General features: G+C 38.3%; 1 protein-coding gene across 7 annotated transcripts in view; it reads right to left on the bottom strand.

Annotated features, from left to right (window-relative positions):
• ntrk2a (neurotrophic tyrosine kinase, receptor, type 2a) overlaps window positions 1-23,603 on the bottom strand; it is a 151,783-nt gene extending 128,180 nt beyond the window's left edge. For 4 of the 7 annotated variants that reach the window (XR_007040658.1, XM_047381907.1, XM_047381909.1 and 1 more), the window contains exons 1-11: window positions 22,713-23,603; window positions 20,338-20,412; window positions 17,471-17,542; window positions 16,761-16,829; window positions 12,676-12,824; window positions 2,312-2,445; window positions 1,064-1,196; window positions 806-877; window positions 440-667; window positions 258-281; window positions 86-94 (exon numbers count right to left, since the gene is read on the bottom strand). Coding sequence is in view for 6 of the 7 variants with exons in the window: in XM_047381907.1 (XP_047237863.1) it covers window positions 86-94; window positions 258-281; window positions 440-667; window positions 806-877; window positions 1,064-1,196; window positions 2,312-2,445; window positions 12,676-12,824; window positions 16,761-16,829; window positions 17,471-17,542; window positions 20,338-20,412; window positions 22,713-22,966 (1,219 nt within the window). In the remaining variant the exon portion in view is untranslated. The remainder of the gene's footprint in view (window positions 1-85; window positions 95-257; window positions 282-439; window positions 668-805; window positions 878-1,063; window positions 1,197-2,311; window positions 2,446-12,675; window positions 12,825-16,760; window positions 16,830-17,470; window positions 17,543-20,337; window positions 20,413-22,712) is intronic. The other 3 variants (XM_047381910.1, XM_047381911.1, XM_047381912.1) reach the window with 3 other exon arrangements.
• Window positions 23,604-23,854: the final 251 nt, after the last annotated feature.

The following is a 23,854-nucleotide window of genomic DNA, read 5'->3' as shown; positions in this document are numbered from 1 at the left end:
CACCAAACAGGCACAGCGTCATAAAGGAAATACAGACATCAAGGAGACAGTGAGAAAACAAAAGTTGTGTAAGTATGTAACGCACCCTCAGGACCTTGAAAGAAACAACAAAACAAGAGAAAGACAGACTTCTAAAACAAATTTTCAGTCAACTGATAGGGACAATGTGAAACATAATCTAAAAACAATGACAAAATGAATAGACTGAATAGGATATATTACTTCTATACTTGAGAGAAATAAAACATTTTACTCACCATAGTAGGAAGGTTCAGAAGGACCTACAGATTAGAAGAGCAAAAAATACATAAAATTAAACCTTTTTATTTCTGTAATATGCAAGTTTTAACTTCTTCTGTTTAAATTACACATTTCGTTCTGTAACTCAGTCCAGATTAATAGAAACAGAGAATAAAATAAGTTTCAATGTGCTTCTCACCATCATAGGGCTTGTGCATAAAGTGAGCAATAATCTCCTTTCTGTCTCGGCCATATTCATTTTTAACCACCAGGGAGTATAGCCCGTTGTTGAAGTGTGTGGGATTGTCCAGCTGCAGGCAGCCATGGTATTCTCTCTCTGTGATGTCGTAGATCATGGTCATAATGTACTCCCCCTCTGTCACCTCTTCATTGTTCAGATACCACTTGAAATCTGGTACTGGGTTTGCTGGAAACACAATGAAAATGGTGCAAAAGGCTCACTTATGTTCACAGAACTAAAAGAAAGAAGAATAATATGTTCAAATTATATGAAAATTGGAGTAAATTGTTTTTTATGTATGTTTATGTTTTTTATCTTACAAACCTGCAACGCTGAAAGGGATGCACCAGTGATGGTCTGGGATAGCATCACTCAGTTTTGTGATTTTAGGTGGAACTGAGAGTACAGAGTCAAGAGAAGACAGATTTTAGATCATAACTAAAAGTAGAACAAGCAAAACATGCAAAGTTAATATGGATTAAATTATGAAAAGAAATCCTTCAAGCCTTTAACCTTTAACCTGTTTTAAAGTCTACTTCTGTTCTAATTTTATTACACCAGCTTGACAGATGGTGAACGTACAGCGTATATCCAGCAGCAAAGAGGACTCCCTCCCTCCGACAATATTTTCAGCCGTGCAGCTGATCTTTTTGTTGTGGTCCAATGATGACAGGTTTGAGAGCCGCAGCACTGAAAACTGGCCAGAAGTCTCGATCTGTGAGAGAAAACAGAATTGGGTAACAGTATTCAATGATGAGTTACTTTGAGTTGTATCTGTTTTTGCTTACTAAATGTTTAAAATCTTTCTGTCAAATTTTAAAAAGAGTACAAAATGTGAAACTTGTTTGGGATTGTACGGGTTCCCTTTAGGTACTGTGGCTTTCGTCCACAGTCCAAAAACATGACTGTTATATTGATTGGTCAATATAAACTAATGTTAGTTTGAACGTGTGAGTAAAGCTTGTTTTTCCTCTGAGTCTCTGTTATGGACTGGTGACCTGCCCAAAGTATTCTGCCTGAAGATAGTCCCCCCATGATTCTGAATGGATTAGGCAGGAACAGCTAATGGATTGAAGGATGGATAGAAATAACAACTACAAAGCTTTAATTGATGATTAAACAGTTTTTCTTTCCCATACCAAGTACTCCTGACTCAGTGCTTCTGTGTTCAGCTGTATGTCGTTTCTGGACTGTTAGGCCTACAAGCAAACTATGTGTGTCAGAAAACTAAGACTGCACATCCCCTGGACATAACATCCCCAAAGTGAAACATTGTGGTGGCTGTATAATGCTTTGGGAATGCTTTTCTTTATCAGGGACAAAGAAGCTGGTAAAACCTGATGTGAAGATGTATGGAACTAAATACTGGTCATAACTACAAGAAAACATGTTAGAGGATGCAAAAGACTTTACACTGGGATAGACATCATGTTCAGGTAAGGCATTTATATCATAACTTGAACATTGTTGTTCACATTTTCCATCCAATCCAATGGGCACAAATTTCACCTTCTAGATGGGTAATGCCTGCAAGGGAATACCCCAAAAGACTTGCCGCTGTAATTGTAGAACAAGGTTGTTCTATGAAGTCTTGACTAGTTTTAGAATGTTCTCTTATTTAAAACCACATATCCCTTTTTTCTGCAATTATTTAGTCTTTAGTCTTACTCGTCTTTTACATAAAATTTCAAGAAAAGATATTGGGAAAGGAGGCAAGTGGAAACTAAGAAAGTTTAAACCTGTAACCATCTTTAACAATTCTTAGCATAAAAATAAACTCACAAACTGATGTATGTATGTATGTGTCCAAAATTGTGTGTAACAGCTTACCATGGAGTTAGTGAGCAGTTCCATGTTCCAGATCAACTCAGGCGAGGGCATGCCAGAGGTCGTACAAAAGAGCTCCACATTAACCCCTTCTATTGCGGTTACTTTGGGTGGGCTCAGAGTGGCCATTGGAACCTCTACATAAGACAAAAGTGCAGGAAAGAAAATGAGTTGGGGATGGAGACGGAGAGAGGGGAGGAAGGAGGTACAGAAAGAAGTGAACTTAGGATTTCTGACCAACTCTTGTTTATCCATTTAAAACACAGGGCACGCAACAAGCCCTACAATGAACAAGGAGAAGCAGCCAAACACACACACACCCACCAGAGAGTAAAAAGAAAGATGCACCAGGAAAAGAGTTCAAATTCAATCTCCCTGTCCCTTTCTGTTTCTCCTGCTTTCATTAGGGCACACTCACCCCAATCACACAGTAAGACAAAGAGACAGAGTTCAACACAGTGATGGTTACACTGATTACCATTGCATGTCTATAGCAGGCTAGGCACTAAATTGATTGGACACAGTCTGAAGCCTCTGTCAAAGCAAAGACACTGGTGACTCTGTGTGTGTCTCCAGCTTTGACCAGGAGGTGACCTGGGGATGACCAATCAGCCTGAAAAAGTACCTCATCACCATTGTCCCTGACATATAAACTCTGTTGGTAGTGAGAAGAGGAGCACAGAGAGGAGAGGGGAGAAATAGGCATTGACAGCTGCTGCAGATAAAACTGAAAAGATTTCTTATCAGCTTCCATCCTCTAACCTCTTATGTCCGTCAGCAAAGCCCTTATCTGCAGAGACGCCCTCTCAATCACCATGAGATGTTGTAAAAACCAGTCATTTTGCTGGTGGCAGGCCAGCTAGCGTATCAGACTCAGATATCTTAACAACCTCTCAATGAATCGGCTTCTACAGCCACCTCAACCATCTGCAGGTTACATTAAGCACACCAGCACAGCAATATGGACACATCCCTGACCATGCCAACCTTACAATTCAGTATAAAATATCTACAAATTTTGTAAAGTTGTTCTTCTTAAAAAATATATAAAATACTAGTACCTGAAAGGTCGCCTTATCAACAAGTGGAGATGAGGAGGAGTTTAAAGTAATTAGCTGAACAAGCTGTATACGACAATTTATCCTATACCTCTAAAAAGAATACTATGAAGTGCCTTTCTTAACAGAAACCCATAAAAGGTCCTATTTTCAGTTGTGAAAAGCCACGTAGCAAACACAGCAAACACGTGGTAGTAGGTGCTGTGCTCAGATATATCAGAACTGAATGATCTGGGTACGGATGCAGTATCCTATGTTTGGTGGAAATCAGCTAGAACGCACTACCTCCCCAGTTAACCATGGTGGTGGGAGCACAATGCTATGAGAATGCTTTTCATCTTTGCCCCACACATTGTTTGATACTGCCATGTTTTGTGAAGCCCTCGTTGCTCTGGTTCCAACTAAGGTTTTTCTGTAGGTGATGAACTCATTTTTAATTGGCATAATATAACTGTTCCCCCTGTTCTTAGCCCCATAAAAGATTAATTTAAGACTTGCTAGGTGTTTGAACAATTTTTTCTGCCAGTCTGTAGTACCCTAAATTAAAGTTAACTGTAAGGATCTGAAGGCACAGCTTGAAGTCAAAGTTGTATTTTTTAGCTGATTGATTTTTCAAGAAGATGAGCTCCTATTTACCATCTATTGTCTGTCATAAATTTGTATTATTTTATGATTTAATCATAACACCAGAATGTATTTTTGTCTGTAACATAAGTAACATTTTATTTACATAGATCTTAAATTTTAATAAAACGAGTGGAAATAGCTTTTTCAGGATGCACAAAGAACATTAGACATTCTGATTTGAGTTTGCATTATTTCTTAAAACTTAATGCCAGCTGCTTTTATTCATCTAAACCAAGGCTTTTTCAGTGGAACATATTAACATAAAAGGCATTTAGTTGTAAAAACTGTAAATGAAAGGCACTTACTCTTTGTTGGATTCTTTAGTGGTGATTTGTGCATTTTATTTGTGTCTTACTCAAAAAATGTCCCTCTTTTTTTAACATAATTTTGAAGTTTGTTGCTTATTTCCTGTAAACAATGATTTGAATATGGAAAAAGTGACAAATAACTAAAGCCAAGAATGTCTCATCTATTAAGCATTGTTAAATAAATATAATTAACTTTACATATATGCCTTTTGACAGTTTGTTGCAGCTTTAACCTGTGAACATTGCTGCTATTCACCCGGAGCATGTGCTGTGATACACAAAGTTACCTCTGCCACAGAGTACTTCAACATCTTTGCTGGAAGTGCCATTGCTCTCAGCTATTTTGATCGGTCACAATAGAGAAAAAACACAGACTCTGTGATTTCTAAGAGTAGCAGACACTAAGTCTGTAAGTTGGTTGTTTGTCTTGTTTGTTTGAACACAGTGAAACAGCTTCTGCTCTCAAAGAGGGATAATAGAAAAATGGAAAGTATAAACGTCAGAGATTTGTAGAAACAGGCTCATTACTGCTTTCTTTTTGCCAGACAGATTGTCACCCAGAACACCAATCATCGGGACATTTAGTTTGATCTGCTTCCTTTGTTTATCTTTTAGTTTCATCCATGCATATCTTTAGGACACTGACATTTATTTTTTCTGTTTTGTTCCTAGCCATTAATTTATTTACATTATTATAACAAAACCTGTTCACAAAAGACAATGTCAGCTATGGTTAAACACCAAAATAATGTTTAAGGGGAAAGAAAAAGTTGTAGTTTTAGACAGCCACAGTTCTGTTTTCTGGTAACAGTATGCCAAGCCAATTCATTATATAATATTAAACCACATATTCATTTTAGAAAAATTCCAAATTGCCCAGTGAAAGTGAACATTTCAGCTATCCAGAATGCTGTTGACCCTATCACAATAAAAATGTCACAAGTCTCAAAGATCGTCCTTAATGTCTGTTATGCTTTTTTTCTTTAAATATCCATAAGTATATTTGTTCTATCTAGACTGATTAAAATTTACTTGGAGAAATTCAGAAATTTACATTTTAGATACATACCTTTCCACTTTTCTCTATTAGTTTTATTTTATTGTTACTTAAAAAATACTGTTCCAGATATTTGAGATAAGATTTTTTACATCTAAAAAAAGGAAATTAAATTGTCTGCTGGCATTTGTAATATTAATTTTATGACCAGCTGAAAATAATTATCAGAACTGAGTAATTGTAATAAAGATTAGCCATGATTTAACCACAATTAAGTACTGTACTGGTCCTTCTCAAAATATTAAAGTTCATTATTTTCCATAATGTCATGATGAAAATTTAACATTCATATATTTTAGATTTATTGCACACTAACTGAAATATTTCAGGTCTTTTATTGTCTTAATACGGATGATTTTGGCATACAGCTCATGAAAACCCAAAATTCCTATCTCACAAAATTAGCATATCATTAAAAGGGTCTCTAAACGAGCTATGAACCTAATCATCTGAATCAACGAGTTAACTCTAAACACCTGCAAAAGATTCCTGAGGCCTTTAAAACTCCCAGCCTGGTTCATCACTCAAAACCCCAATCATGGGTAAGACTGCCGACCTGACTGCTGTCCAGAAGGCCACTATTGACACCCTCAAGCAAGAGGGTAAGAAACAGAAAGACATTTCTGAACGAATAGGCTGTTCCCAGAGTGCTGTATCAAGGCACCTCAGTGGGAAGTCTGTGGGAAGGAAAAAGTGTGGCAGAAAACGCTGCACAACGAGAAGAGGTGACCGGACCCTGAGGAAGATTGTGGAGAAGGGCCGATTCCAGACCTTGGGGGACCTGCGGAAGCAGTGGACTGAGTCTGGAGTAGAAACATCCAGAGCCACCGTGCACAGGCGTGTGCAGGAAATGGGCTACAGGTGCCGCATTCCCCAGATCAAGCCACTTTTGAACCAGAAACAGCGGCAGAAGCGCCTGACCTGGGCTACAGAGAAGCAGCACTGGACTGTTGCTCAGTGGTCCAAAGTACTTTTTTCGGATGAAAGCAAATTCTGCATGTCATTCGGAAATCAAGGTGCCAGAGTCTGGAGGAAGACTGGGGAGAAGGAAATGCCAAAATGCCAGAAGTCCAGTGTCAAGTACCCACAGTCAGTGATGGTCTGGGGTGCCGTGTCAGCTGCTGGTGTTGGTCCACTGTGTTTTATCAAGGGCAGGGTCAATGCAGCTAGCTATCAGGAGATTTTGGAGCACTTCATGCTTCCATCTGCTGAAAAGCTTTATGGAGATGAAGATTTCATTTTTCAGCACGACCTGGCACCTGCTCACAGTGCCAAAACCACTGGTAAATGGTTTACTGACCATGGTATCACTGTGCTCAATTGGCCTGCCAACTCTCCTGACCTGAACCCCATAGAGAATCTGTGGGATATTGTGAAGAGAACGTTGAGAGACTCAAGACCCAACACTCTGGATGAGCTAAAGGCCGCTATCGAAGCATCCTGGGCCTCCATAAGACCTCAGCAGTGCCACAGGCTGATTGCCTCCATGCCACGCCACATTGAAGCAGTCATTTCTGCCAAAGGATTCCCGACCAAGTATTGAGTGCATAACTGTACATGATTATTTGAAGGTTGACGTTTTTATTATTAAAAACTCTTTTCTTTTATTGGTCGGATGAAATATGCTAATTTTGTGAGATAGGAATTTTGGGTTTTCATGAGCTGTATGCCACAATCATCCGTATTAAGACAATAAAAGACCTGAAATATTTCAGTTAGTGTGCAATGAATCTAAAATATATGAATGTTAAATTTTCATCATGACATTATGGAAAATAATGAACTTTATCACAATATGCTAATATTTTGAGAAGGACCTGTATATTGTAAACACTTGGCAGAAGGTAATTTTAACACAAAACCAGAGAAATAAAAACATTTGACAAAAAGCAATCATACAGAAGATAAAATTGAAGTTTCTCCTGGTTAGACAATTTTTTTTTTTCAAAAATTTGCAATGCCGTTCTAAATAGAAAGAATGTACACTGAATATCTGAAGCATCCAAAAAACAAAATACCTGAATGAGAAAAGAGTGATGTCTTTTGTTACAAGAAAAACATGCATTTCATTTAAATGGAATGTTGATTGTTGATTTAATAAAAAGTATTTCGGAATAGTTGAAATTTACGATTCAAAATATGGAAATTCACAATACAGATCCACTTTACAGGTTAAACATTAAAACGATCACAAAGTTTAAGGATTATATACATTTTAACATTTTTTTCCCAATACAATCTCAGGTATGGAGAGTTTTGAATAAATATTTTTACTTCATTTCTTTTAAATCAGATTAATTATAATATTAGTATCTCGTTTGATCTAAAAATAGATATAGATATTAGTTAGGTTTGATTGTATGTTACACAGCCTCCCATAGAGGTGAAGAAAAACATTTAGGGTGGATATCATCCCTCTAGACCCTTATGTGCTTCAGCTATGCAAAAAGATTGTTGTATTTTTTTACACACACTAAATGTTGTCTCATTCAGAATTGTCCAATTGTCCAATAAAGATGATTCACTTCATAGCTTTAATCAGCTAAGCTCTTCAGTTGTTAGAGCTGCTTATAAACCCTTTACTGTAAGCAAAACACTGCTCTTAAAGGACAGCAGTATACCTTTACAATTAACTCGTGCTGTAAACCCGTGCTAGTCTGCACTGTCGTTTAAGGCTTGTGCCTACATGTTGTTTTCTTGTTTAAAGACAGAAAAAGGGGAACGATTGAGGGGCAAAGTCATTCAAGCAAATAGATGAAGTGACAGCGAGACAGACAAACATAAAAAGCAGACAGATGAAAACAGAAAACCCATGCAGACAGGTCTGGTAATGGGTCTGCTTCCATTTCCAGACCACAATAATAAAGCTTTTTTTCCCCAGATAGTCACATTTGTGCAGGGCCATTCTGAGCTATAGGCTTACTATGCTTGGGGCTCTGGCGGGCCTTGGGCTCTATAAGAGATTCAATTTCTTAAAGAAATGGTTATAAATGCACCAATTGTACACAAATATGGGTGTAAATTAGAAAATTATCAAAAATTTTATTTTTATAGTAATTCAGTTTAAAAAGTAAAACTCATCGATTATATAGATTCATTAAACACAGAGTGATCCATGCCAAACATTTACTTCTGGTAATTTTGGTGATCAAGCTTTACTACTAATAAACATCTTAAACTCATCTTCTCAAAAACAAAAAGAACAGTACATAATACAGATGAAGGCTTTTTCAACCAGAGGTTTTTCTTCCACAACACTTTCCATAAATATGCTTGGATATGGCACTCTGTGGAAGATCTTTTGTGTCTTATCCTCCTTGTGGAGGGTGTCAGTGACTGTCTCCTGGGCAACTTTCATGTCCAGTGTGTTCCTTAATTTTGTAGGTTACAACATGTCACAAACATAACATTTCTGTGTAAACAAAATTTTTTGGACACTATATAATAAGAAATATTAATATTAAATATATTAATAAGAAACTGATATTTGTGTTTTCATCAGCTGTAAGTCATTGTGTATAGAATTAACCCACATAAATGCTTAAAATACATCACTCTTTGCATAATGATGAAATATACAGCATATTTTAATTTTTGAATTGGAAAAGGGCCCACAAATTATTCTCAGGTTCTACCAACCTTGGGCCAGCTCTGTAAACTTTGCAGACTTCAGCCAGCCTAAAAAACCCCTAAAAATTCTGAATTTTAGATTAGCAAGTAAGGCACGTAGCTGGAAGAAGAGTGTTAGAAGCAAATTACGCTGTGTTGAGTAGTTCCTAAGTTTTATGTGCCAGTTTTATTGTTTTAGACAGTGCGAGCCTTTTAACACCTGCAGCTGTTTGAACTCCAACATTTTTTATGTGTCACACAGTGGATTAGATTTTATATTGCATGAGCGGGGCTGTAGTAAACTCAGAACGGCACATCTGTAATAAATTGCATCGGTCAGCCGCCTTTTCAGCAAGCTTTTTAGAGCAGATCTCCGGCAGTATTCTGTCGGTGGATGCTAACAGATAGAGATCAGTGTCAGCTCAGCCCTGGGGCTTCACTGGGCATTTCCTCTCTTTTGTGCCTCCCTCACAGTGTCAGTCAGAAATGGTCAGGCACAGACACAGGGACACACATGAATCAGACAGACAAATGGAAAATGAGAAATACAGATGAGGCACAACAACCAGCAGTTTGGCCAGACTGAGAGGTCCTTTGGTGTATCACAGTTAGCCCTGGGGCATCATTTGGCACTCCTTCCCCTCCACGTCCTCCTACTCATATGTCACTCTACCGGGGGTCCCCTGCCTACCTCTCCAGGGGCCCTGTTGTGACTATGCTAATGCTAAAAATAAACTCAGTTAATGGAGGGGATGCAGAGGGGACAGATCAATAGGAGTTATCAATGACATTGTTAGCTTCCTGTAAGTGAACTTATTGTTTGTGTCCTGAGTGTCCTGATGGCCCTGGGCTATTTCTGACCAGATAGTTTACACTGTCACCACCGACAGGGCAATAATTCTTCCAGGTTTATGATTTTGTTTTTTGTTTTTTTAGATCTAGCTGAAGTCCAGCTGAAGCACAAATATATTTTTGAGCAAGAATACCTAAAAATCTTTAAATTATGAGACAAAAATTACATGTGGCCTTTCCATTGTTTTTCAAAAAGATACGTAATTTTAGAATGCACGATTCTGACACAAAAAGAGCTTTAGCAGCAAATTTTCTCTAAAGTTGATGATGATAAAGCATACATAACAGCAGGTTGCAACAGCCAGTTGCTGTAAACATTAAACAGAATAGTTACAAAAAAGACGATTCTAATGGTAATATGTTGCTATGTGGATGCATAGCTGCTTATTGGCAACACAGAAAAGAAGGGAGTAAGCACTTTTAATCCCTGCACCCCCACCCCAAAATTGGGAAAGACTCGTGTACAAAAGTAGGTGAAGAGGATGGATCTCTTCTCGTGGACCAAAAATGGTCTCTGTGTTAAAACACTTTTTGCATCAGGGTTATTAAACAATGTTTTTGCATTAGACCTTAGTCTTTTAAAGAAGGAACCACCCAAGGTTAAGGGCCATGGACACAACACAGTTTGTGGCAGGGCTAGAACTGTAAGCTCTGCAGAAATCTACAGCCACAAGAGTCAGGCACACCATGGATGTTGGTTATGGGAAAGCATAACTTTTCTTATGTAAATAAATGCATAGTGTTATTTTTTATGTATCTACTGTCTCTGCTGATGACCACAGATTGTGCTTTCAAATTAAACCAATAATCGCTCTCTCCAAATGTTAGTACCACATGTTCAGCCACAATAATTAGCTGCAGCAGGAACTCATTTTTTGTGAGTGTTTGAGCCAAATAAATAACAGCAACACATTTAGATGAGTTTTCTAAATTCCTTTCCAGTATTTAAATGTATAGCATTAGCTTGAAGTGGCTTTTTCCTAAAATGACATTTTGTAGTGAGAAAGTTATCTCCAAGCAGATCCATAGAGTGTAAGGATCATGACATATTATGTCCTCAGAATATTGTTTTAACGGCTACATTACTGTAGTGCAGGTAAACCAACACTTCTAAAACAGATTTATTATGTGTAAAAAAGGGAGATTTCACTGATTCCATTCACTGCTGCTATTTCTGCAATGTTCCATACGCAGCTATTTATTATTGCGGCTAAATATATGTAGATTGGGCTTTTAAATCTCAGAGCCAGTCCTTTGGGTCTACAAGTTACGACCCTTATTGGACAGATCTCCTAAATCTTCACCTTCATATTGCTTGCACAAGTGGGCTATTTTGCACAACTGAAAGGAACAGATGTACAAATTATGATTTTCACAGTTTAAAAGAATTATACGGATGTTAATTAATGTCCAAAATAATAAACGCTGTTTCAAAATGATAAACTCAAAATGAAATGCAAACTCTAAATAATCTTTAAGAGATTTTCAATTTTAGTCTGATACTTATAGGATGCAAAAGTGAAAAAAGAACAAGAGTTGGTCCAATGCAGACATTCAGACAGGTCAAGCTGTAATTCGACCCTGTCTATGAACAGAAGAGAGTCCAAAAAAAGAAGATTCATGAAAAATTCATGCAGGGCATATAAAGCAGAGAGGAATAAAGTCTCAATTAACTGCTGACATTTATACATTCAAGCTTGATAAACATTCCCTTAAGCCAGCACATAAATGCATAAGGTCTGTAGGAGTCTGCCCTGCAGTGAGAGAAAACTTCTAGATAAGGTCCATAATACACTTGTTCATAAATCTCTACACTGTTACGAAGTTATCTGCTAGTTATGCAGAGACATTATTCCCAACAGGGGAAGCATACTGCATCTTTGCACTTTTTAGTCATTTTTTATAGTTAAGTGGATGTAAAAAGACTTTATTGTTCTTGTAGTTCTGTAAGTTCAATGTTTTCATGCAGCTCGCTATAAATACAGGAGAAAATGAAGAGGCTGATGAAGAGAACATGATAATGCCAGGATAAAACAAAGTGAACCTGCTGAGTGAGAACAACTTGCAGGCATTTCAGATTATTTGGCCTTTAAGAGCATCTCAAAGAGCTTTCTATTTTATACACATCATACACATCCAATAAATCCCTACAGCATGTAGATATACAAAGGTGCCGCTGTCACTTTTGTGGCATAAAGCACCATGAAACATCAACTCTTAAAGTGTGTGTGCTTGCTTTCCCTTTTTTGCTCATTTCTTTGGACACTGATGTGTAGGACATTGCAGCTTCCTCTGCTCCTTTTATGTGTGGGGAGCGAAATTAGAATATACAAGCTAAGCACAGCTCTGTGTAATTGAACTAAAGTGTGGGCAGCATTTTCTTTGCAGCCTGTACACACACACACACACACACACGTAACAGCAGATATGGATAACTGATTACTGCAGAGGCTGTTGTCGTTGTGTGAATTGTGTTCTTTGTACAGTTATTCTCTTAGGTGATATCAGAAAAGCTCCCTTATTCACTCATACATTCCCCACACCCACTGTGAACTGACAAAACACTTAGCACATTTGGTTCACAGTACCAATTCTCAGCCTGCATTGAAACACCAACACTTCTATGCAACACACAATTAACACAGCACATTAACGCAGAAAGGAAGCAAAATATTAGAAAATGAAGAACTTTGTAGAAACACCTCAATCAAGGTAGCTGGTAGCATGTGTGTTGTCTCCAGATGCTGAACAGCTTGTGGATGTTTTTCCAGTTCCTGTGTGTGTGTCTCTGTGTGTGTGTGTGTGTGTGTGTGTGTGTGTGTGTGTGTGTGTGTGTGTGTGTGTGTGTGTCCTCACCACAGTTAGGTAAAGTCAGTCTTGAGAGTGGCTTGCGTGCTCCTCCATCCTCAATGCAGCGCAGCCCCTGAGTGTCTGCTTCCTCTCCTAACCAGAGCTTGATCCACATGTTCTCACAGGAGCAATGCAAAGGGTTTCCTGACAGGATTCTGGAAGCACACAAACACACACATAGTGAAGAACCCTGACAAAGACTGAGTAACAATAGACCAAAAGCAAGCAAATTGTAACTTTCTGACCTCTGGTTTCAACCAGCCTGACAAAAAACTCTAATATTTCAGGTAATCTTTTTCTCTACAAGGTCACATCTTGTTTGCAAGCTAATTAAAAGGTTTCCATTATTGCATCACTGTGACTTCCGACTTGTAAAGTAAAGAATAAGTAGAATCCCTTTATTTTACACAGCAATTAAAGTAAAAATGATTTTGACCATCACATGTTAGACTACTCTGGGTCTACATCAGTGTACAGGTCCTTCTCAAAATATTAGCATATTGTGATAAAGTTCATTATTTTCCATAATGTAATGATGAAAATTTAACATTCACATGTTTTAGATTCATTGCACACTAACTGAAATATTTCAGGTCTTTTATTGTCTTAATACGGATGATTTTGGCATACAGCTCATGAAAACCCAAAATTCCTATCTCACAAAATTAGCATATTTCATCCGACCAATAAAAGAAAAGTGTTTTTAATACAAAAAACGTCAACCTTCAAATAATCATGTACAGTTATGCACTCAATACTTGGTCGGGAATCCTTTGGCAGAAATGACTGCTTCAATGCGGCGTGGCATGGAGGCAATCAGCCTGTGGCACTGATGAGGTCTTATGGAGGCCCAGGATGCTTCGATAGCGGCCTTTAGCTCATCCAGAGTGTTGGGTCTTGAGTCTCTCAACGTTCTCTTCACAATATCCCACAGATTCTCTATGGGGTTCAGGTCAGGAGAGTTGGCAGGCCAATTGAGCACAGTGATACCATGGTCAGTAAACCATTTACCAGTGGTTTTGGCACTGTGAGCAGGTGCCAGGTCGTGCTGAAAAATGAAATCTTCATCTCCATAAAGCTTTTCAGCAGATGGAAGCATGAAGTGCTCCAAAATCTCCTGATAGCTAGCTGCATTGACCCTGCCCTTGATAAAACACAGTGGACCAACACCAGCAGCTGACACGGCACCCCAGACCATCACTGACTGTGGGTACTTGACACTGGACTTCTGGCATTTTGGCATTTCCTTCTCCCCAGTCTTCCTCCAGACTCTGGCATCTTGATTTCCGAATGACATGCAGAATTTGCTTTCATCCGAAAAAAGTACTTTGGACCACTGAGCAACAGTCCAGTGCTGCTTCTCTGTAGCCCAGGTCAGGCGCTTCTGCCGCTGTTTCTGGTTCAAAAGTGGCTTGACCTGGGGATTGCAGCACCTGTAGCCCATTTCCTGCACACGCCTGTACACGGTGGCTCTGGATGTTTCTACTCCAGACTCAGTCCACTGCTTCCGCAGGTCCCCCAAGGTCTGGAATTGGCCCTTCTCCACAATCTTCCTCAGGGTCCGGTCACCTCTTCTCGTTGTGCAGCGTTTTCTGCCACACTTTTTCCTTCCCACAGACTTCCCACTGAGGTGCCTTGATACAGCACTCTGGGAACAGCCTATTCGTTCAGAAATGTCTTTCTGTGTCTTACCCTCTTGCTTGAGGGTGTCAATAGTGGCCTTCTGGACAGCAGTCAGGTCGGCAGTCTTACCCATGATTGGGGTTTTGAGTGATGAACCAGGCTGGGAGTTTTAAAGGCCTCAGGAATCTTTTGCAGGTGTTTAGAGTTAACTCGTTGATTCAGATGATTAGGTTCATAGCTCGTTTAGAGACCCTTTTAATGATATGCTAATTTTGTGAGATAGGAATTTTGGGTTTTCATGAGCTGTATGCCAAAATCATCCGTATTAAGACAATAAAAGACCTGAAATATTTCAGTTAGTGTGCAATGAATCTAAAATATATGAATGTTAAATTTTCATCATTACATTATGGAAAATAATGAACTTTATCACAATATGCTAATATTTTGAGAAGGACCTGTAATTTGCCTGTTGTGCCAACTCCTGTTCTTTTTTTACACTAACTGTTAAAGTTAAAAAACTAACAAAAAGTGCAACTAATAAAATAATTTTTAAAAAATGACAAAATGTCAGCAAAAGAAAAAAAGCAGTGAGTGTAAAAAGGACCCAGCTGCAGTGCTACAAGTTCATGCTCTTCAGATCAAAATAGTTGTCTTTAGAGTAAAATCTGGAAACAATCTCATTTTAGGATATGGTTACACCATCCACTGATCACTTAATGGGTGGATATTATTGTGCACTTGATCACAATTTTCATGTATGTAGACAAGCACAGAAAGTTAAAACTTAGTAACTGCAAATTGTTTTAACTACAGCTCTGGAAAGCATGAGGGTATCACTTTAAAATTCCTATACTCTCGTCACACTATAGTGTAGTATTACCATACAATATGCACCACTGCACCACTGCAAAAAAGTGACACAACTACAGTATGTCTCAAATATTGCAGCAATGACCCAACAATAAGATAATCCCATCGACACTATATGGATTTTTTATGAACCTCAGCATGCCAGATGTTAGAAACTGAAACAGAAATTCATGGCGTGACCGAATTTCTTGTCAATTTGGCTAATAATTTTCTAATCATTTGGAAGAACTCATATAACATTGAAACTCATCTCCCAGGTGTTCAGTTGATTCTTCGTTTTGAAAAAGGACAAAAATAAAGTCCCATAATGGCACAAGTAACATACCAGGTCCTGACACAGCAGAACACTGTAAATTCCACACTCTTGATCCCAATACAGAAGCACTATTCACACTTGGAGCATTTCACAAACAACACACACAATTTAAAGACATGGCAGGAATTCATGATCCACAAAATCCTTCACCTTCTCATTCTTAGACCAGGATAAATGCATTTTGCCATTATACTCAGCACCTTAGTATTCTCTGGTTTTACTATTTATAGGTGTTTGGCTATAATTTGCATTTTTCAATTATTTGTTACAGCTACTGACAATGTTTAACCCATAGAGAAAAAAACATACAATCAATATAACAAAGATGTCATTTTTTCAGAGTTGATATTCATTTTAAACAATATAAAACCAATGTTTTACCTTAGGATGAATTTAGAAATCAATGTTTAAGGGAATAAACAATTTTTTTAATGGACCTTGGAATGCTGTCAGTCTTACATATTGCTGTTGGGTTCAGGTAATCACTTAATCTGTACCTCATTAAGTAGAACAATGTGAGGTTGTGTTGAAACGTATCAGACATAAAAAAATGAATGGTGGTCATACATGTAGAGATGATGAATTGAAAAAAATCTGTAAACGTATTTGGTAAAACAGCAACTTTGTCCTTAAACAATGTGGGGTTAGAGGGCTTATATTTCAGTAGTTCTCTGTAAAGGCTAGCTTGCTGTTTTCCCCTCTTTCTGGCTTTAACTTTGGAATGGGTTGGCTTATTATGTTACTACTGAGAGACAGAGAGAAGCTCTTTCCAGATGTTGCTATTCTTTCTGCAGACAGATATGAGAGCTTTATCAATCCTGCTGATCTAATTTTCCTTCAGAATACCCAATTACAGTTTTCCTGCACGTGCAAAACAGCTCATTTAAGAAGATTATGGGGAGTTCAAAGAAACTGTCAGACATATTCAGACACTATGAAGTAACTCAAAATGGTTTCTTTGGGCACACATGGGATATATATTTTACACCTCACTATAGTAACTAAACACTTCTCACAACAATAACAGACATTAATTCTGATGGGTATTTTATGAGCCATGCTTGTTTGGAGGTAGATGGCACAACAATCAGTCACAGCCTGATTGTGTTTTGATCCAACATCTTTGCAGCCTAAATCTAAGTTTTAAAATAACTGCCTAAGGATTTAAGGTTGGCAAAAAATAAAATCAAAACTTGAGTTGACATCAGGAATCCTATATGCACCCATTTAAAGCAAATAGACACTAAGAATGTGATGGTGAAAGCTTCTGTTTACTCACAGATATGAGATGTTGAGGTGTTTGAATATCCTCCAGGAGAGGGATGACAGGTTGTTGTCTTTCAAATTCCTGGAGATTAAACCATGCATAAGTGAATGGCATTGAATATAAACAAAACAAAAATAATTAGGAAAAACTTTATTAATTCCTTAATAATTTAGATGGATTATCTTGCTCAGATTCTTAATTTTGGGCCTTCATGTGCTTTCTTACCTCCTTTCTTACCTCAATTAGTGATTCATTTCTTCATATTAGAAATATGCCTTTATATATTACAGGAGGAGTGAATGCTGCAAGTCACTGACTGGATGCAATCTGCTGGGTTTCCTTGGATAGAAAAACTTTTTATCCAATTTGAATAAAAAGCTAACTCCGACTGCACTGTTCAATTGTTAGGATTAATTGGAATGTATGTACCTGACTGTTGTGAAGTGCCTTGAGACAACATGTGTTGTGAATTGGCGCTATATAAATAAAACTGAATTGAATTGAATAATATATAAGAACTATATAATAGTATATAATTCTATTTTCACATCAGCCATAGATGCAACAAACTGTAAATAAAATATTTACTTTTTTATACAGTGACAATTCTTGAACCCATTTATATCAAAGCGACCCACAAATTAGCCCACAAACAGTAAAGAACATAACTGCACAGCATTTGTCCTGTTGATAGAAAGAAAGAAAACAACACTTTTACTTACAGATACTGTAGCTTTAAATTGCTCTGAAATGCCAGCTTTGATACGTATGTCAGCCTGCTGTTGGTCACCGTTCTGACACAAAACAAACAAACATATCATTATCATTAGAGTTTTTGGGAACATTAAAAACATTAAACACGTTATTAATATCAAAAGCAGGAAAACCGTTTCAGCAAATTATGGGGCTGCTGCTGTGGTGTTTATAACGAGAAAAATGCATCCAAAAGGTCAAAACTCTCTAGAACAAGTTCTGTTTTCATTAACTCTGACTTGCTGACCTGTAATGCAACTGTAGATAAATCCTTTAGAAACCATGCAGTAAGTTTACGGCACTAAATGTACAATATAAATAAATTTATAATAATATATAAGTGGAAGGATGATAAGGGTTCTTAAAACTTCCAAAAGAACATATTTAACAGTTCAGCTTGTATATAATTAACAAATGCTTAATTTCTTTTGAAAGAAAATACTGAATGCCATAATAAGGAGCTAATACAGTTAAGCCCAAAACTATTTAAATCCCTTGCAGATTAATTTTTTTTATTATTTTCATTCAACCAAGAAGTTTTTTTCTGATAAAAAAAAATGAAGTATCACTTGAAAGACAATAAAACAATGTAAAAGAGTTTGAATTTAAAACAGTGCATATTTATACATTTTCTTTATATTTAATAAAAACAAATGGTGTGTAAATACCATCCTCAATAATCAAAGGAAAAATATGTATTGGCAGCAGTTAAATCCTTCTTATAATTGGTGATCAGCTTTTTGCATGTTTCTACTGCTATCTTGTAGATTTATCTTTGGTGATAAGCTCCAAGTCATTGAGATTGGAAGACCTCCTTGCCATCACCCTTATCTTTAGCTCTGTCCACTAATTCTCTAAGAGATTCAAGTTGGGACTCTGGCTGGACCGCACCACAACATTAACACAACCTTCAGTCAGAAGAAACGTGGGTAAAACTAAAAGTGTCCAATATTACTTTAAACCTAAATCTGCCAGCACTATGAATCATATTAAGCTTAACTGTTTTAGATGGCATATTGGGACATGCTGGTGTAAAACAATAAGTGCATTTTATTCTTTAAAGAACCAAGTTTGTTTAGAGGCTCTCCTCATAAAAAAAGCTCTAGGAAAATGTTGGGAATGTTGGGAATCTGTGTTGAGATATAAAAGTTTATACTTTTTTGTTCATAAGCAGTTACTTTGTTAGTCTTTAAGGGATGAGTAAGAAATGCTGAAAATATTGAGTAAAGTCTTTTAAGTAAAGTCTGTAACACAAAGCTGGCTCTCAACTGTTGAAGGTTTTGTGGGACTAGTGGCCTTTATTCATTAGATGCTCATAGGCTAGGGCATCAAGTCTGGAGAATTGATTGGAACCGGGACTAACATTACGATTCTCATGGAATTGTTCAAATTTTTCATTTTGACTCCTAGTTTAGATATCTAGTCCATTGACTGAGAGAAGAAGCCTTAACTTTAATAAAAGAAATGACCAATCGGCTCAGTGCAACACTTCCAACATGACCAACGTGATTAAACACGTCCTGATTCATGGTGTTACACTGGCCCTTCTCCACAACTTATACCAACATTGAGGCAGCAAACAAGTTACACTGGGCCTAAAATGGCGGGTCATCTTAAATGCAAATACCCAGCTAACATCAGCACATGTATTTTTTCATAGACAAACACTTGAAATTGCTCACGTTGGCCAGACTGTTGATCAGACTCCACAATGTCCTACTAAATTAGCTCTGAGGACCCTACTGCATGGTGGGTGAACCAACAAAGGACGTATCCTTTGCTGCCAGATCTCACTTTCTCATATTTATGCATTCAAGCTTCTTCTACACCCAGCAAACATGTGTTCTCCACTGCAGGAGACACTATCTGTTCAGAAACCTCACGCATAATGCCTGAGAACGTTGATATGGTTATTTTCCTCAACAATAACTGTTTCTGATTAAATCCTATACCTGCTGCTAATCTGGACTGGGTTGAACAAGCTGTTTGTCTTTGTTTGATATTCGGCACCAGGTTAGCCCATCAGTGAGAGCTCAGTAACATGTGTCAGTACCTGCAGCATCAGACACTGAATATGTGAAAATGTGTTTAATGAGGTTTTCAGAAACAAAGCTCTGTTATGAAAGTGTACCCTTGTGAAAACCTGAATATAACATTTATATTCAAGTTTATAGGTTTGATATTGAAATACTGGTAGAAAATAGCCCTGTGAGAAATCCATAGTAAAGTTAACAAAAAGTAAAAGGTTCATAGAATTAAAATTAATAGAGAAGTTCAGACTGTTTCATCCAGAAAGATCTCTGGTTAACTAGCTAATTTGAACCATATAAACCTTTTTGACCCTGCCTCTTAAAAGAATTGCAATCGAAAATCGATAGGAACTGGAATCAAAGTAAGGAATCACAATCGGAACCGGTATCATTCCATTTCAAAATTGGGGGAGAGCTGCGCTGAGGACTGCAGCCTTTGAGCCACATGGTGCCACAAGTTTCTGTGAATTTTGGGTTATGCTACAGCAGGTCCACCCCCCACTGAAATCATGTACTTGGTATCAATTTCTTAATCTAAACAAAAAGGTTTTTTTATTTTATCTTTAAGATTTGGGAGATTAGAGATAGAAACTAGAGTGCCTATGCAAACAACAACAGAAGAAAAGTTTATAAACTGTAAGTTTTAACAGCCCCAAATTTCATTTTTAATACTTTTAATATGATGAGACATATATGTTTAATAACACTGTTAAAATAAAATAAAAAACACAGCAATTGTTTTTATATCATACACAATTACAAGTAAATGTTGTTTCTCAGGTAATATAATGTCATAAAGGACTCACAGGTTCCTGAGGTTTTTGTAGTGGTGTAGGTCTTTGTCATTAATGGAGGAGAAGCTGCTCTGGTTTGCGATGTAACTGTCGGGGGATAGAAGCGTGCATAACACAAAGATAACTTGTTAACATGAGGAAGCACAAGCAGGAACTTGTCAACAAGACATAAACATGTTAAGCCTGCATAAACAGAGATCTTTTTTTAAATAAACTTTTTCAAGGATTGCAGCTGATGTACATCACACAGGAAAACACTGTTGTAGCTTCTCAGAAAGCAAGGAAGCAGAATGGTTTCTCGCCTCTTTTCCTTTAGCAGCATCTGAGCAAAGCACTTGACCCGCTTGTGTTTCAGGGGACAGCAGGAGACGGTTTGCAAGCAGCAGTGTGCATGAAAAGAACTGAGCGAGCATGTGTACTTCTCATATATTACAGCTCTGGGATTAGATGGCTGAGAGCATTTCAAGCTAAACAAAACCCTAGGAGAGAATTTAAGAATTAGTTATTTTACAGACATAACAGAGTCATAGCAGTGCTAGTTGTATGGCTCAAGCCCTCAGGCTAATTGTACATGAAACCATTTCCAAATCAGAAGGTTTACAAAAACTATTTTGTTTCCTTCAGCCCTGATAAAGAATTATCTAAAACATTTTAGCTGTTTGGCACTTTTTAAGTGTGAAAAAATTTAATCTGACATTATGCACAGGAACAGAAAAGGCGTTCAAAGACTGTAATTGCAACATATAAGGTTTAGTTACGCGACTATTGTTGTGTTCTATCACCTAAAACCTTCTCCAAATCCACATTATTTCCCATCAACTCTCTGTTGTTGTTATTATCTGTTGACATTATTTAATTTTTCTCGAAACTCACTAATGAATTTAGACCCTGATCGGGCATAACATACCTTCTTCAAGCAGAGGTGAACATTGCTTCCTCAAAGGTGACGTGCAAGACGGCAAAATAGGCCAAATATAAGCCCAAAAGGGGCAGTCAGCGTGTTGGTCACAACCTTATGCTTAATCCGTGTATATGTGCTTCTCAAAGTTAATTTAACAAATGATGACTCAGAAGGAATTTCTGAATAGTGTAGTAACAATGAAGCTACAGAGGTTTTAACACTACCAAGGTTTTCTGTATGGTAAAATATCTTTAAAATGAGGTATATAAAAAAACAAATTAATTATTCAGTGTCTCAGAGTAGGCTGACAGACTTCAGTTTGCTAAGTATTACTTACTTTATGTATGTATATATAATTTGAAATGAGTTATTTCAGAAAGGCTATAACCGGGCATTTCATACATAATCCAGTAATACTATTCTAATTTTGCAAACTTGCGTACGTTATTGCGGCGAACTGCATTTAAATATGTTTGACTAAGCGACTGCATTTTGCACAAGCCCGTCAGAAATTACACTTCACAACCATCTGTATTTGAGTACAAGAGCCTAAATTGGACTCATCTCATTATATTTTGACCAACTCCTGACATCTCGAGGAATATTCCCCCAAACAAAGGAAATCGGAACATCTCCGCAATTAACGGACAAGTTTCACCATCTTCACGGCTTTTGGCAATGTCGTTTTAGGTTCAAACTGTCGCCAAGTACTCCATGATTGCTTCTCATGCTCATTTAAACAGCCTCCAAGGCTTCTCCAAGGCCGGTGATAAGGTTTGTTTCTATCCAACCAAAGTCATATTAACAAGGACGTTTTTACCTCTGCCAAAAAAAAAAAAAAAAGAAGCTCATTTTCAGGTTTCCTCATCTAAAATGGAATTTACATGACTCCAAAACCCAAAAAGCCAAAGAAGGATCTAGTCTTCAAAAATGAGCAAAGATATTCAGTCTGAGTAGAAAATTGCTGCTTAAACAAATTCCCCTTCAGCATCAATTCTCTCATCTCAGTTCAAACAAACTCATATTAGCCATCTTGGGAAGTGTCTGTGCTAATATTTGGACTGTGGTGTCTGATGACTACACGCACGCAAACATAGACTGTGGGGGACTCTTTCTTATGTATAAACTCTGTCAGAAATTAGATTTGTTTTAAAAAGACATTTTGTGCATAATAATTGATGCCCCTTCTGATTGCAATAAGTGTATTATGCACATGAATCGTGCAAGTAGAAAGGTCTGGACAATCTGAAACAATAAAGCCGCATTAGACTCATGCATGAGGTTACAATTCGTTGCATGAAATGGTTTTTAAATACCCCTCCATCCTGGCTCTTTCTTTGCTGTCCGAACATCAGCAAGACAGGATGCTTGAAGTGTGAGCGTTTCTTTATTTGTTGGAAGGGTAGCGCAGCCGCGATTAAATTATGTTTCAAATAAAATTGGTTAGGCTGACTGGGGATGCGGTTCTGACAGCTTCCACACTCACATGTCGGTGATGTTCTCCATCTCCGCCTCGCTCTGCAGGACCGGGAACGAGCTGATCCCCGGCTCCGGGTCCACGCAGGAGATCCTGGTGCTGCTGCAGGAGCAAGGCGAGGGGCATGCCTCCGCGGACATCCACGGGTCCCCTGAGCCCACCGTCACCCCGACCGCCACGAGCCACCACCAGAAGCACTGCCACGAGCCAGGGGTTCCCCACACCGAGGGGAGAGCCCAGGTCCCGGGTCCCAAAGCGCACATCTCGTGTGCCAAATCTCAGCTATAAGGCTCGCCGAAAAGCCCCTCGGCCCGGCCCAGGTTAGCTGAAATCAGCCCCGGTTCGGCCAGTCAAGAAGGAGATGGAGGAAGAGAGGTGCGGAATAAAAAGCAGAGTCCGATGCTGAGGTGGCAAGAAGCGGCGAAAAGAGGCTAGAAAACCATCAGAGGTCTCCGAAATGACATACGAGACACAGAAAAGGGTGTGAAAAGGATTAGAAGAGCTGCGTTGTCCTCCAGAATCCTCCGTCAGACAGCCAGTCAGTCAAAGTCTCATTGCCACAGGGGCGCTGTGTGCCAAGCAGAATCTCTCTCCCTTCCTCTCTCTCTCTCTCTCTCTCTTTCTCTCAGATGTCTCTGACTGGAGCGTCCTCGGCACAATGTTCTCTGTGTGTGGATAAGTGTCTGCTGCTGCTGCTGCTTTTGCTTGGTGCTGGGATAAAATGTGCGGCGCGCACAGATGAAGGCTGCGATGAGGACAGATGAAGGAGGAGACGGGGAGAAGGGAAAGGATGAGGACCCGCATCAAAGCAGATCATGTATAAAGTGAGACACCATTGATCTCTGTTCCTTGATCTGCTTTTAGGAAGATCTGGGGACACTGTTGGAATATTTCACAGCTTAAGGCAAGGCGAATGCATCCACGAAGCTGGATGCACTGGTTGGTAATGAACAATCAGCCGTTTTGACTTAAGTTTCACTACTTTCTGAGTGTACAGGTCCAAGAATGTTTGGGGACCTAATAACAATTTGATTTGGGATCCCTCTTTTAGTCATAACCCAATCACCCACCACAGCAACCCAAATAGCTCTTAATTGTGTGTCTGCTCTGCGTTTAACACCCCATTCATGGTTTACCTGCAAACCATAATA

The sequence above is a fragment of the Girardinichthys multiradiatus genome, chromosome 12, assembly GCF_021462225.1.
Source record: "Girardinichthys multiradiatus isolate DD_20200921_A chromosome 12, DD_fGirMul_XY1, whole genome shotgun sequence".
NCBI classification, from domain to species: Eukaryota; Metazoa; Chordata; class Actinopteri; order Cyprinodontiformes; family Goodeidae; genus Girardinichthys; species Girardinichthys multiradiatus.
Note: the sequence above shows the minus strand (reverse complement) of the source record. Positions and strands in the feature narration are given on the sequence as shown.